Source organism: Pygocentrus nattereri, chromosome 24 (assembly GCF_015220715.1).
Source record: "Pygocentrus nattereri isolate fPygNat1 chromosome 24, fPygNat1.pri, whole genome shotgun sequence".
NCBI lineage: Eukaryota > Metazoa > Chordata > Actinopteri > Characiformes > Serrasalmidae > Pygocentrus > Pygocentrus nattereri.
This window is the reverse complement of record NC_051234.1, coordinates 21,749,616-21,766,091: the sequence shown is the minus strand read 5'-3', so window position 1 is coordinate 21,766,091 and position 16,476 is coordinate 21,749,616. Positions and strand designations below refer to the sequence as shown.

Below are 16,476 nucleotides of genomic sequence, written 5' to 3'. Positions count from 1 at the left end.
GCAAAGTATGCCGTAATTCTCTATGAATGTTTTCTCACATTTAGCTCCCTGATAAAAAAGGAGAAATTCTGTGGAGTATGCAGCTTCTAAACTTTCCATTCATACTTCATTTGTGTTTGTGAGTAGAAGAGAAGATATTTTATCATGACTTAAATTTGAGTTCATGTTCTTGCTTTGTGCAGTTTTTCAAAATCAGAAAAACATCCTTTTATTGTTTTTGAAGTATTTAAGACCAAAAACAAACAAAAATAACTTTCAGTCTCGAGGATTTCTATGAACTACATAAACAGAATGACATAGTTTAATACATAAGTAGTTACACAATGAACATTTACATTTGATTTCCATTCTATAATTGCTTAAATGTAATTTCACAGTTATTTACAAAGTTAGCTACACACTGAATTACACTGACGTTCAGTTTATACTCTGTATCGACAGGTATGTATCTGCACTTTTTTCTATGTCAAAAAATAACAAAAACATGGCAAAAATGTAAAGGGTGTCTTCTTCTGCCAAATCAGACTGTACTCTCAACAACACACTCATCCGTTTCAATTTGCTGAATGATAAATAATTAGGCCTAATATAAATAACACCATGCTTATGGTATCACCAGTGATAAATGAGACTCCTAAGAGCTAAGATTAATCACCTGCATGGATTATATATCACAGGTAGCTACAGAACAGATCAGAAGCAGGACAGGCTAACTGCGTCATGCCTGCAGGCTAATTACCACCAGCACTTCAACTTTACGGTAACTGCTTCTGACACACTTAATTAGACGCTGTGTAAACTGTTTAATGCCTCGCCACCTGCCATCAGTTCCTTTTCCCCACACTCACTTTTCCTCCTCTCCCGCTCCTTCAAGATGGCCTCCAGCCACTCCTGCTTCTCCTCCGGCGTCTTGGCCATGCAGACGAACCACTTGTTCTTCGCTGTGTTGTGGATCTTCCAGCCATTGTTGACTATGTTGCCACTGCTGTGGTAGTCCGCTGAGAAACGAGAAGGACAACAAAGGTCAACTCGTAATTAACGTGCAAATGTCAGACCACTCTTAATCTGTTTAAACTCCAGTCCAAACAGCCATTATGTACAAGTTATTCATGTTTCAGCTTCAGGAAATAGGCTGAAAACATCTAATTAACAAAAGCCTCAACAAATAAATACCACTTTTTTCAGCATTTATTGTCCACTTTTTGCCTTTATTTCAACTTCCATTCTTTTGAGGAGACTCGCTTTCAGTTTTTAAGCAAATCTGTAGGGATATTTTTCCACACCTCCAAAGTTCAGTCTTAGAAGTTGCTTCTCTTATTTCAAGTAATCCCAAATACATTCAGTGATTTGAGGTCTGTACTACGGGGTGGTCAGTCCATAGTTCTGTGAACTTCATGCTTCTCTGGTTTCCTTTTCTCAGTGAGGGCTAATTGATAGCTACACATCCATTAAGACTCTTTATTCATATTTCCAGACCAACACTGTCCGTAGACAAAATGTAAAACTGAACTTAACAACATTGCAAAATAAGGTCAATCCAGCCTTCTCACAGTGTGCTCAGTTAGCCAGTCCACTAACTACAGCTTGCTAAAACCATCTGAATAGTCCTCTCCACTGAATACAGTGTCATTTGGCACTCTGGTTTAAGTGAGTACACCTTACAGTAAACATGTCCAAATTGTGCCCAATTGTGTCGTTGTGCCCTCCCTGGTGTGACGTGACTCATTAGAGTTACAAGGTTTCAGGTGTGAATGGGGAGCAGGGCTGTTAAATCAGGTGTTTTGGGTACAATTCTCTCATACTGGCCACTGGATATTCAACATGGCACCTCATGGCAAAGAACTCTCTGAGAATGTGAGAAATAGAATTATTGCTCTCCACAAAGATGGCCTAGGCTAAAAGAAGAGTGCTAACACCCTGAAACTGAGCTATAGTATGGTGGCCAAGGTCACACAGTGGTTTTCCAGGGCAGGTTCCACTCGGAACAGGCCTCGCCACGGTCGACCAAAAAAGTTGAGTCCACTTGTTCAGCGTCATATCCAGAGGTTTGTTTAAAAAAATAGATGCATGAGTGCTGCTGGCATTGCTGCAGAGGTTGAAGAAGTGGGAGATCAGCCTGTCAGTGCTCAGACCATACGCTGCACAATACATCAACTCAGTCTGCATGGCCGTCATCCCAGAAGGAAGCCTCTTCTGAAGCTGATGCACAAGAAAGCCTGCAAACAGTTTGCTGAAGACAAGCAGCCCAAGAATATGGATTACTGGAACCATGTCCTGCGGTCTGACAAAACCAAGATAAACCTGTTTGGCTCAGATGGTGTCCAGTATGTGTAGTAGTGCCCTGGTGAGAAGTGCCAAGGAGTACCTGTCTCTTGCCTACAATCAAGGGTCTGGAGCTGCATGAGTGTTGCCAGCACTGGGCAGCTGCGGTTCATTGAGGGAATACCTGTGGGGCATCCTCAAGTGGAAGGCAAAATGTGTAATATCCAAATACATGGAGGAGTGGAAGAGGCAACCTGTGCAGTTCTGGTGAATTCTGGGTTAAGGCAGTGCTAGATAATAATGACGGTCACACAAAATATTGACACTTTCAGCACAATTTGGAAATGTTCACTGTGAGGTGTAATCACTTGTGTTGCCAGCTATTTAGACATTAATGGCTGTGTGTTATTTTCAGAGGACAGTAAATCTATACTACCATACAAGCTGTACACTGACTAAGTTATATCCAGGTTTTATTTCTATAGTGTTGTCCCATGAAAAGATCTTATAAAATATTTGCAGAAATGTGAGGGGTGCACTCACATTTGTGAGATACTGTGTGTGTGTGTGTGTGTGTATATATGTATATATATATATATATATATATATATATATATATATATATATATATATATATATATATATATACATATATACATATATATATATATATAGAGAGAGAGAGAGAGAGATAGATATACACACACACACTATATTTCCAAAAGTATTAGCTCGTCTGCCTTCACATGTATATGAACTTAAGTGACATCCCATTCTTAATCCATAGGGTTTAATATGATGTCGGCCCACCCTTTGCAGCTATAACACCTTCAGCTCTTCAGGGAAAGCTTTCCACAAGGTTTAGGAGTGTGTTTATGGGAATTTTTGACCATTCTTCCAGAACCACATTTGTGAGGTCAGACAATGATGCTGGACAATAAGGCCTGGCTTGCAGTCTCCACTCTGATTCATCCCAAAGGTGTTCTATCGGGTTGAGTTTGGGACTCTGAGCAGGCCAAACTCGCTCATCCATGTCTTTATGAACCTTGCTTTGTGCACTGGTGCACAGTCATATTGGAACAGGAAGGGGTCATCCCCAAACTGTTCCTCAGGGAGCAATAAATTGTCCAAAATATCTTGGTCTGCTGAAGCATTAAGAGTTCCTTTCACAGGAAATCAGGGGCTGAGCCCAACTCCTGAAATACAACCTCACACCAAAATCCCCCCTCCACCAAACTTTACACTTGGCACAATGCAGTCAGACAAGTACCGTTCTCCAGAGAACATATCTCCAGTGCTCCAGTAGCGGCGCTTTACACCACTGCATTCGACGCTTTGCATTGCGCTTGGTGATGTAAGGCTTGGATGCAGCTGCTCGGCCATTGAAACCCATTCCATGAAGCTCTCTATGCTGCTCTTGAGCTAATCTGAAGGCCACATGAAGGTTGGAGGTCTGTAGCGCAGAAAGTTGGTGACCTCTGCGCACTATGCACCTCAGCATCCTCCGACCCTGCTCTGTCATTTTACACAGCCTACCATTTCATGCCTGAGTTGCTGTCATTCCCAATCACTTCCACTTTGTTATAATACACTGACAGCTGACTGTGGAATATTTAGTAGTGAGGAAATTTCATGACTGGACTTGTTGCAGAGGTGGCGTCCTATCACGGTACCACACTGGAATTTACTGAGCTCCTGAGAGCGATCCATTCTTTCACAAATATTTAAAGAAGCAGTCTGCAGGCCTACTTGCTTGGTTTTATACACCTGTGGCCATGGAAGTGATTGGATTGGAAAACCTACATTCAATGATTTAGATGAGTGAGTGAAAACTTAAATATATATATATATATATATATATATATATATATATATATATATATATATATATATATATGTGTGTGTGTGTGTGTGTGTGCGCTGCTCGTTCGCTAGTCCTCTGAAGCAGTGCAGAGATGTATATTAATGTCCAGAGCACTGAGTGCGCATGCAAATGAAAACATTCCAAAATTAAATGGGCAATTATCAAGTGCCCTTTCCAAAACAAAGGAAAATATAAAAGCCAGGGGCCTCATTGATTGGTCTCATTTTAACATAATGGAGAATTGACATGAAACGGCAGCCTGCAGTAGAATCCAGAGTTCATAAGAGATCATGATTACATCTGCAAGTCGTGTGGTAAGAACATAAAACAATATAAAACAAAGCCTTCAAATCTCTTTTAAGCTTAGGACTTTGAAGAGAGCATGAATGTGATGTGGATTTCACAATAACTCTAGGTTGTTTTAAGTTGAGATAAGTCCTTTTCTGTGAAATGTCTACAAAGGCTGTTCGGCTGGGTATGTTTTTGAAACAAGCTGTGCCCTTTAAACCACCTAGAGATTCAATTTAATGAAATCTGAGGGATTACTTTGTTAATTTTATGGGTAAACATCCAAAGACAATCAAAATGGCACTATTTGTTGACTTGAGTTTTTTCTTCCTCAAACAGTGAACAGCATAAGGGCCTTAACAGCTCTATTTGGCATAAGGTCAACAATTTTGATTACGTTAACTCCACATGTGTTATCAGGGTAGGAAATCATGCTGTTTGATTAGTGCTTAATAGAGCATTCATTTAACATACTGACACTAATATATTTAAAGTGATGCTTGAAAGTTTGTGAACTTCATCAGATTTTCACACACAGAAAATCAGAAAAGCAGAAAATTCTAAAATGTATACAATCTTTCAAGCACCACTGTACACTTAGAAAATAATTCATGTTAATTTATTACAATGCAATAAGTTATTTTGTGGGAATTCTTTTTTTTTTAGGTATAAACATATTCAGTATGGAAACATCTTGCCCTTTCCTTTGACCGCATAGTTTTGATGTTGTTATTGTTATTCTATAATGTAGGAAACAGTAGAAGCAAAACAAAAAAACACAATAAGCAGATGCGTCCAAACTTTTGACTGCTACTGTATGCCCTTATCTCAGCTGACTGGCCTGAGTGTTGCATTGATTACATCTCTCTATATCTCAGTTGCAGACAAATTACAGCAGAGACAGCCATCGATCTGTTGTACAGCTGCAGTCAGACAGAATTCCCCACTGAAAAGCATCTGTCATTGATTCAACCTGCTGCTTAAGGGGGCTTTAAGCCTGTGCGCTGCATATCTTTACACTCTAACCTTGTGTGACAGCCAAAAGCTGACGGAGGCGGCTCTGGAAGATTGCATACAACAAAAATGTTGTGCAGGTAACAAGCCAGCTAACTCTCTATCCATAAACAGTGATGACCCAGAATGAACATTAATTATGTCAAATTCATCACATGTACTCATGCCAGTAAAGTGCTACACACTAAGTCATACCAAAAATGTGTGGATAACTGGAGTAGTTGATGGTAATGGGGTGACCTGTGTGCATCTGTGGTTAAACAATGAGCTAACATAGCAGTTACATAGCAAGCTGTCTAACCTACCACAGGTTACATGCCATTAACTGTAAAAAACCGTGAACGCAATTCTGTCAGATAACTATAAAAGTGTTACACACTGATCTCCAGCAAATAAATGAAGTTAACTGGTGTGGTTGGTCCAGTGGGTTGACTTATGTGCAGCCCCAGTTAGGCCATGGCTTGTTAAGGGGTTAACAAATACTCAGCTCAAAGATATAAAATGGCTGGCATACATACCATCCTCTACATTGCTATCACTGAAGTTTGCTAAAAGACCTTGAGAGGTAAACAAGTACTCCTCACCATATAGCCTTAGCTTGGTTAACGGTTTACTTTAGTGTAGAAACACGCTGCTATGTCTCTCTGCTGGCTGTGGTGTTCAAGCCACTTGCTAACATTGCTAAAATTCACATGGGCTGACTGGGAAGAAAGAAACCTGCTGGACTTCTCCTCCAAAGTGAAGCATAATAAGTGCTAGTTTGTTTTGTCTCTTCATGTAGTGTGATGTGTGATGTGGTGTAGAAGTTTTCAGCCAAAACACCACCCATTAACATTCTTCTCTGCTTTTGCAAAAGTTGCTACAGGCGGATTCATCGAGGCTCAGACATGGATTACTTTCAGAAACCCCTCCATGGTCTGAACGCAGCCATAGAATTCATAGAAATCGCTAGCGGTGAACCATTCTGGAATGTGCAAGTATGTAAGATAAAAAAAAAAAAACTTCACAGATTTATTTATAAGAGCTTTTTTGACCTGGTTGCTTCAAAATAAACAATTCTCAGCAATTTTTTGACAAAAAAATAAAAATAAAAATGATATTAAAGTGAGTCATTTGTACGATTCTGCAGATCTAGCACAATGCAAATTTAATTAGAAACACTTTTTTAACGAAATGTTTACTTTTTACTGTAAGTACATCTACTTTCACTTTAGTAAAAGATTACTAGACCACTCATCTAGACAACTAGACCAGAGTACTTGTACTTTTACTTAAGTAAGAGATCTCTGCCACATCTGTCAAGCCCTGACAGACATCTATCTGATAACATGAATGGAAAACACTGAGAGCAATACAACCATCCACAAGCCTTGGAGAAACATTTTACAGTCGTGCATGGAACATCTCCATCAACCAAATTACTTTCATTACATGTGAGTTGAGCCCCAGTTATAACGTGGCTCTGTACTTCAGCCTGAGACATGAAGGGTTTGGAGTAGAACACCCACGATCCACTGTTTTGCCTCTGCAGCCTGAAACACATCCATCTCCTAAAAAGCCTGATATTAAGTCCGCCGGGGACCAAATGATTGCTTCTGTAAATATAACTGATAATCAGCGCTTCTCCTCAGCCAAGACACACTCAGCTCAGAGTTCAGAAAGTGCTTGAGCTCCGAGGCCCTGTCATCTCACCCAGAAAATGGCATTTTTCTAACCTTTTCTAAGCACTTAGACGCCACCCCACCCAGCTACAGCAAGGAGCCGTTCCAGAAATAAGTGCTCAGGGCTGCTGCAGCATGGCAGAGAGCGCAAAAACGTCATTTTTCACCCGTCAGAAATTCATGTGGGAGATGAACCTCCATCGTAAGCCATTAGCTCAGCAGATGGGTTTGGTTACTGCACATGGCAAGCACGGCCTTGTGCACAGATTAATGTGCAGAGATACTGCTCCGTCTTTCATGACCTGTGTGATGTCATCAGGACAAACACATAGCGACAGTTTTATATACGGTTGTTTGAAAGGCTTTGATATTAGCTGGCTGCTCTGCCAGCTGAGCGTCCTGTTATCTTCAAATGCAAAGTGAAGACTCACCTTTTCAACAACGAAAATGAGGACTAATTGACCTGTCAGTGCTCTGTCCAGTAAGGTGTGCTTTAAGGCGTAGTTAATGTTGCAAGGGCAAGCTTTACAGTGCGTTAGCAAAAATCTCATTCAACCTAAGGAGTGGTAGCGCACAATCAGAATTAGAATTTAAATAGTTTTTCCCATTTTCTAACACTGTAGCTAATCATTCAGATTCAGAACTGCACTGCACACTTTTCAACCAATTAACGCAGCTCTGCTATCCAAACAAAAACTGTCCATTTTTACTCTGCGACATCATCTGTGGTTGGTGTGGTGTAGCGGGTAACACCTCTGCTATCTACGCTGTAGACTAGGGTTCAATCCCTGCCTGGGTAAAAAGCCTACACCATACCACTAATAGTCCTTGGGCAAGACTCCTTACACTGCCTTCACCTTCCTGTGGAGAATGTTCAAATTGTAAGCCGTTCTGTATAAGACTGTCTGCTACATACCATAAATGTAAATCTGAAGGCAGCAGCTGTGCTTTACCTTGTGTGAACATTTTATGATGAATGGACCAATAGAAATGCTCCAAATTGATCAGAATAAGATGTTTCTACATTAACTTCTATTACAAATGAAGACCGTTATACTTCTGGTTTTTGTACTGCGACAACATGTTAAGAGTTTTGCTCATTAGGGAAAGAATTCATTTTAAAATTTGACTTTTGCTTTATAAAAGTTTACATAGCCAAGCTCCAAGGATAAGCCAAGGTTATTTGCAGTATCTTGTACTTCTTCAGATTCATGCCACTTGGATCCTGGATCCTCAAATCTGTTGGTAGATCCTCATTTAAATTTATGTTTCGGTGATGTTTAGGTGATCATGCTTTTAGTGTTCTGGGTCCAAAATTATGGAAAATTCTGACTCTTTATCGCTTTTTAAAGAATAAATATTATGACTTCACATGACTTTGACATTTTTTCATTAAAATGCTTGAAAAAGTGCTCTACTGTGATCTCTCATACTTCTTATTCTTCTTCCACACTTTTCTGTGATTAATACAGCCTGAACCGCTTAACGTACAGACTCCGTTCAAACTGCATTTCAAGATCTCAGCGCTGTGACTTGTGCTATGTGTTTTTGGAGTCGATGGGATTGGTAGTTTTTAATAAAATTAAGTTTAAAAATTAAAAATCTCCCATAAAAATGAATGGCGGGAAGTTCAGAACTTCAAATTCTAACTGACATTGATGATGTCACAGCAGGCCACTCAGTCTCACAGACACAGCTGTCACGCAGGGAATCTGCTTTAAAATCCTTAAACTTTCACCTAGAAACTCCAGTTTAGTTTTAAATGCTAGAGAAACTTGTCCTTTCTGAAAACTCAAAATATCTCAATTTTATCAATTAGCTTTAGAGTTATGAGCATTTGTTGGGCACTAGGCACAGAAAACTGCCCCATTCACTCCCATGTAAATTTCTCAAAATCAGAATCTGCTTATTTCAAGATTTTCTCTTTGTTTAACTCATCATAACTCAGACATTTTCTTCTCAATACACACAACATTACACCAAAATAGTCCTCAAGGGCTCTTATCTCACACCATCTATCCGGTTAAGCGATAGAATAAACATTTCCCGAGTTATGACTGTTTGTACAGCGGGTGCAAATCAAACTCAAACAAGGCTTCTCCACTAAGAGCTGCATAATAACAGAGTGACAGTTAATTTGAATGACTCCCCCCCCTCCCCCCTCAAACACATACATCTCTCCCTCTCACACACACACACACACACACACACACACACACACACACACAGACACATACCTAAGGAGGTGTTGCTCACCTACATAGAAACACACACAAACACACACACTTGCAGCTCTTTTCAAGCACTCTTGCAGTTCCTTCAGGAAATGCACATCTAGTTTTTGCTGCTATATTTTTTTTTGTATTAAATAATAATAATAGTAATTACTGTTATGCCTCTAACTGCTGGCCTGTGAGGTGCAGCATTTAAAAATTGAAGAACCATGAAGAAGTTTAAGACAAAATAGAGAATGAAAGCTCAGTAGTAGTAAAGAGACAGCATGAGTGTGTTTTTCCCCCACCAAAACAGGAGCCTAATTCTACTCAAGCTAAAAAAAACACAGTGTTTGTGAAACAATAACACAGACTGTGGGTGCATATTGCGGCCAATTTAAACAGTTTTATACTGATGGTAAACATGCATCAGGCACATGTTCACAGCTCATAGCGTTTAGACACTGTGTCTGCTGCTGTTGCTAAAAGAAAGACAAATAACAGCAAAGTGTTTTAAGACTCTAACACAAATTATGTCAGGTGCGGAAATTCCTTGCATGACTGGCCACCATGAGTCGTTCCTAGAATTAAACATGTATAATATCTCCACCCACATTTTGATTGATCTTCTATCCCTTTATCGGCCTTGTTAGTATAGTGGACAGGGGGTAGTTGCAGGCTGGAGGTTAGGGGACCAACCATGCAACTGGAAGGCCGCCAGCTCGGTCCCCTGAGCCAACAGCATGTGACTGAAGTGCCCTTGAGCAAAGTACCTAACTCCCAGGTGCTGTGCATAGGGCTGCCCACTGCTCCTGGCAAGTGTGCTCACTTCTCCTTAGTGTGTGTACCTTCGCTACTATGTTGGTTTTTCACTGCACTAATGGGTTAAATGCAGAGGTTAATTTCCCCGTTGTGGAATTAATAAAAAGTAACTTAACATTTTTGAATGGGATGCCAGCATCCTGTAAAGTATGTCCAACCTGGAAATTGTAGCTATTAAAGAAGACATTTGTGAGCACAGCATGGATAAATCAATTCACCTTCTTTTGATGATTGGTGAGGGTGATGGGAGAGGTGAAGCATGATATTATTGGTTAATATTATTTTCATCTCACTTAACTCAGTCTGCTAAGCCCTGCACACATACCTGTACCATCATCCACATTCTCCACCTCCATCACCTCAGTGTTAATTCGACCCCGGAACTGATACCGAGGGCCCTCAGTGGCCGCCTTACTGTTCTTCAAACGCCTGCAACACAACAGAAGCACCTCCAGAATCAGAATAAACAACCCCATAGTTGAATCGGGCATTTTGTAGAAGACAAAATACAGAGAAACCAAAGCAGAGAAGCCAAAATATGGAGGGTAGGGAACTCCAGGATGAGTAGTGAGAATGTTATTACACTACACATTTTAAAAGTCAAGGTTCAAAAAGTCAATGTTTTGAACAAGGAACCTTTAGATTATGTGGCAGTTCTCTAGGCTTTATAAGGTTCTTCACACTTCATACATCTCAATTATATGCCTTCTTGAAAAAGCTTCCACCGAAGGGTTTTTCAGGGAATCAAAAGTGGTTTGGTGGCATTGCCTCAGTGGACGGTTTTAACCAAAAGAGTTTTAATAATGTAATAACCTTGAATACTGTCTTAAAAATGAAGTCATTCCTTAGAGCAAAGCCAAAGAAGAACCATTCAACCTTTCAAATATGCATTTGTTAAAATGTTCTTTAGGATACCAAAAGTGGTTCTTCAGTGGTATTTTCCAAAATAAAACTTTTTATTTTGCATCTTCTATCTTTAAGCTGTGTGGATTTTGTCCTCAGACAGCCAGAACGCTCACCTGTTCTTCTTCTTGCAGTAGACCAGCAGGTTATCAAAGAGGAAGAATACACGCTCCTGGATGTTCCCGGCGGAGATCTTCAGCAGCACGCCCTGCATCAGCATCTCTGTGCAGCTGTCCGTGATGTTAGAGCCCTGAACAGCGAGAATACAAAAAGCATGAGGCTGCAGTAAACCTCATTAGCGTGCTCACATGATCTGCCGTAGGATTTGGCTCTGAAATATTATTCTCCAGCGCAACTGGGAAAGGATCTGCAAGCCTTAATTCGTGACTCAGTAAAGCTTGGACTGGGGCTAGGCCAAGGCCCTAAGTATCTTTATCAGCAGCCGTATCCCACTGGAAACATTGTTTTTGGATGTTAAAGCAAAAAAGCATCACTTACATGCAAAAGATAACACAAAGTGCTGATAGCACATGTTGCGAGTTGGCTGGACACCACATGGCTGTGAGCAGAGTGCCGACTCCCTGCTTGCCTTGTCAAAAGAATTTATATTGCTTCTTTCTTCTCTTTCTGTGAATCAGTCATCAGAGATAAAAATAGCACTCGACTCAAAGAGCCGGCAAAACTGCTGAGCGTTATATTACCGTCTGCTTCTCTGTTTCCCTCTCTCTTTGTTCTTCTCTTCAACATATGTGGAATTAACCCTTAGAAGTCTAGAGTTATTCATTTCGTTGTGTTATATTATTCAAGTGTAATTCCTTGAGATGGCATGATGCTGCTTTGTCTTATATGACACTGGTTTCAATACTGAAACCTTGAGTGTCAGCCGATACTGATCCAATATTCTCTCTTTAAAAACTACCAATCAACTTTTAAATGAGCTACTTATCATCAACTTTCATTGACCTCCACCAAAACTTCAACATTTCTGCATAATTCTATCACTAAGGTGTAACCAAAGTCATTCAGAGTGCTCTGATGTGAAATAGTTCAATATAGAGAAATGTACTGATTTCTGCATTTCTTTACACTGGTGGTGATAGGAACCAGGGGCCAGCATGTCTATAACACAAATATAGCCATTGTATTTACTAGTGAGACTGCTTACATGCTGAAGATGGTAAATTAGTAATAAATCCTACAAAATAGCTTCTTAGGGGACTATTTTGCCTTACAATGCCCTGCATGTATCTCTTCAGCAAAAATGGTCAAAACTTTCTCAGAACTATCATAAAAACAATGTCTCAAGCATCAGGCAGTGTGTTTACATTTATGGCATTTGGCAGACAGTCTTTTCCAGAGCGACTTACAATTTCATCATTTTTACACAGCTAGGCAAAGGTAGTGTTAGGAGTCTTCCCCAAGGTATAGAGTAGGGCGTTTTACCCAGGCAGGGATTGAACTCCAGTCTACAGCGTGGAAGGCAGAGGTATTACCCACTATTGTATTCATAACCATTTCATGTAACAGCTTTCTATGAGGAGCTTTAAAGGCATTATAGTCTTCAGACGTCTGGTTCCCATCACCACCACTATGAAAAAATTTGATGTAAGTGAGAGTGAGGCATTTCACTCTGAAAGATTTTGTCTTTATCTTTATCGTAACTATTAAATCATGCATAAGTGTTAAAAAAAACCGGCGTAATACCACTTCAAGATATGAATCAAAGAGTCATGCTTATCATGCTCGGCCACTCTACTACCTCAGGGGAAGTAACACATAGCTAAGAACATCACATCAGCATTTGCTGCTGATATCAACCTGATCTCCAGTAATTATGTCGGTATATATTTAATCACGTTTGATTCACATTTTGCACCAACAGGTTCAAATCTGCACCTCAAATAAATGTCATTCATAAATGACCGAAACATGGCAAAAATGTGTGCTTTTTCATCAGGCAAAACAAGACAACAATAACTTTTCAACATATTCAAATTGTTACTGTCTCTGCAATGACAATGAGAAAACAATGAAGAACAACACACTGTGCATTACTGTGATATTAGCCTTTGTGATACTGATATCACAGATGGTTACACTATTCTAATCAGCCCCTTAACTAATCACTGGCAATTTCAGATATTCCAGATGAGTTATCTAGGTGTTTAGATGATTTGGTCAAAATCTTTTTCAGTTAATCTGAACCACATCACAATAACAATTAGCTAGTGTTTTTTCTGTATACTATCAGTTACATAACTGAAATATGTAGCAACAGAATCTCAAAACGGAAATTTGCCCATGTTGTGCAGATTACATAAAGCATTTGTTCCATGAAGTAACACATTCAGAGAGCGCAATACACCAAAGCAACCTTCTAACACACTCTGCATCTGTTTCATATAAATCTTCTTAATCCTTTCAACTGTCACATGAATAACTGGACTAAAAGCTGGCTCATGTGGAGCAAGAACACCATACATAAGTCAAGCACAAGAACAAGTGCAGGCTAAACCACCATCAAAAAAGCACCCTGATGTTTGGTCATCCTGAACCTGAAGTCGCTAGAGGATAAGCTTTGATAAATCTTATATCTCTAAAGACTTTATAGAGAGAACAAAACAAATGCAATATCTTAAGTTTTGTTGAGTTTAGACAAATTTGTCAGGCTACAGTCGAGTTTTGACAGAATTTTGTTAGGCTACAGTCAGATTCAGACAGAATTGTATGGGGCTACAGTCAGATTCAGACAGCATTTTATGGGGCTACAGTCATATTCAGACAGAATTTCATGGGGCTACAGTCAGATTTAGACAGAATTTTATGGGGCTACAGTCAGATTCAGACAGAATTTCATGGGGCTACAGTCAGATTTAGACAGAAGTTTATGGTGCTACAGTCAGATTTAGACAGAATTTTATTGGGCTACAGTCAGATTCAGACAGAATTCTATTGGGCTACAGTCAGATTCAGACAGAATTTCATGGGGCTACAGTCAGATTTAGACAGAATTTTATGGGGCTACAGTCAGATTCAGACAGAATTTCATGGGGCTACAGTCAGATTTAGACAGAAGTTTATGGTGCTAAAGTCAGATTCAGACAGAATTCTATTGGGCTACAGTCAGATTCAGACAGAATTCTATTGGGCTACAGTCAGATTCAGAGAGAAGTTTATGGTGCTACAGTCAGATTCAGACAGAATTTTATGGGGCTACAGTCAGATTCAGACAGAATTTTATGGGGCTACAGTCAGATTTAGACTGAATTTAATGGGGCTACAGTCAGATTTAGACAGCATTTTAAGGGGCTACAGTCAGATTTAGACAGAGTTTTATTGGGCTACAGTCAGATTCAGACAGCATTTTATGGGACTACAGTCAGATTTAGACAGAATTTTATGGGGGCTACAGTCAGATTCAGACAGAATTTTATGGGACTACAGTCAGATTTAGACAGAATTTTATGGGGGCTACAGTCAGATTCAGACAGAATTTTATGGGGCTACAGTCAGATTTAGACAGAATTTCATGGGGCTACAGTCAGATACAGACAGAGTTTTATTGGGCTACAGTCAGATTCATACAGAATTTTAAGGGGCTACAATCAGATTTAGACAGAATTTTATGGGGGCTACAGTCAGATTCAGACAGAGTTCTATTGGGCTACAGTCAGATTTAGACAGAATTTTATGGAGCTACAGTCAGATTCAGACAGAATTTTATGGGGCTACAGTCAGATTCAGACAGAATTTCATGGGGCTACAGTCAGATTTAGACAGAATTTTATGGGGCTACAGTCAGATTTAGACAGCATTTTACGGGGCTACAGTCAGATTCAGACAGAGTTTTACTGGGCTACATTCAGATTTAGACTGAATTTTATGGGGCTACAGTCAGATTTAGACAGCATTTTAGGGGGCTACAGTCAGATTCAGACAGCATTTTATGGGGCTACAGTCAGATTCAGACAGAAATTTATGGGGCTACAGTCAGATTTAGACAGAGTTTTATGGGGCTGCAGTCAGATTTAGACAGAAGTTTATGGTGCTACAGTCAGATTTAGACAGAATTCTATTGGGCTACAGTCAGATTCAGACAGAATTCTATTGGGCTACAGTCAGATTCAGACAGAATTTCATGGGGCTACAGTCAGATTTAGACAGAATTTTATGGGGCTACAGTCAGATTCAGACAGAATTTCATGGGGCTACAGTCAGATTTAGACAGAAGTTTATGGTGCTAAAGTCAGATTCAGACAGAATTCTATTGGGCTACAGTCAGATTCATACAGAATTTTAAGGGGCTACAATCAGATTTAGACAGAATTTTATGGGGGCTACAGTCAGATTCAGACAGAGTTCTATTGGGCTACAGTCAGATTTAGACAGAATTTTATGGAGCTACAGTCAGATTCAGACAGAATTTTATGGGGCTACAGTCAGATTTAGACAGAATTTTATGGGGCTACAGTCAGATTTAGACAGCATTTTACGGGGCTACAGTCAGATTCAGACAGAGTTTTACTGGGCTACATTCAGATTTAGACTGAATTTTATGGGGCTACAGTCAGATTTAGACAGCATTTTAGGGGGCTACAGTCAGATTCAGACAGCATTTTATGGGGCTACAGTCAGATTTAGACAGAAATTTATGGGGCTACAGTCAGATTTAGACAGCATTTTATGGGGCTACAGTCAGATTTAGACAGAAGTTTATGGTGCTACAGTCAGATTTAGACAGAATTCTATTGGGCTACAGTCAGATTCAGACAGAATTCTATTGGGCTACAGTCAGATTCAGACAGAATTTCATGGGGCTACAGTCAGATTTAGACAGAATTTTATGGGGCTACAGTCAGATTCAGACAGAATTTCATGGGGCTACAGTCAGATTTAGACAGAAGTTTATGGTGCTAAAGTCAGATTCAGACAGAATTCTATTGGGCTACAGTCAGATTCAGACAGAATTCTATTGGGCTACAGTCAGATTCAGAGAGAAGTTTATGGTGCTACAGTCAGATTCAGACAGAATTTTATGGGGCTACAGTCAGATTCAGACAGAATTTTATGGGGCTACAGTCAGATTTAGACTGAATTTAATGGGGCTACAGTCAGATTTAGGCAGCATTTTAAGGGGCTACAGTCAGATTCAGACAGCATTTTATGGGACTACAGTCAGATTTAGACAGAATTTTATGGGGGCTACAGTCAGATTCAGACAGAATTTTATGGGACTACAGTCAGATTTAGACAGAATTTTATGGGGGCTACAGTCAGATTCAGACAGAATTTTATGGGGCTACAGTCAGATTTAGACAGAATTTCATGGGGCTACAGTCAGATACAGACAGAGTTTTATTGGGCTACAGTCAGATTCATACAGAATTTTAAGGGGCTACAATCAGATTTAGACAGAATTTTATGGGGGCTACAGTCAGATTCAGACAGA

General features: G+C 39.8%; 1 protein-coding gene across 2 annotated transcripts in view; it reads right to left on the bottom strand.

Annotated features, from left to right (window-relative positions):
• prex2 (phosphatidylinositol-3,4,5-trisphosphate-dependent Rac exchange factor 2) overlaps window positions 1-16,476 on the bottom strand; it is a 240,000-nt gene that overhangs the window by 161,079 nt on the left and 62,445 nt on the right. For both annotated transcript variants that reach the window (XM_037534146.1, XM_037534147.1), the window contains exons 7-9: window positions 11,144-11,277; window positions 10,450-10,553; window positions 849-998 (exon numbers count right to left, since the gene is read on the bottom strand). In XM_037534146.1, coding sequence (XP_037390043.1) covers window positions 849-998; window positions 10,450-10,553; window positions 11,144-11,277 — 388 coding nt within the window. The remainder of the gene's footprint in view (window positions 1-848; window positions 999-10,449; window positions 10,554-11,143; window positions 11,278-16,476) is intronic.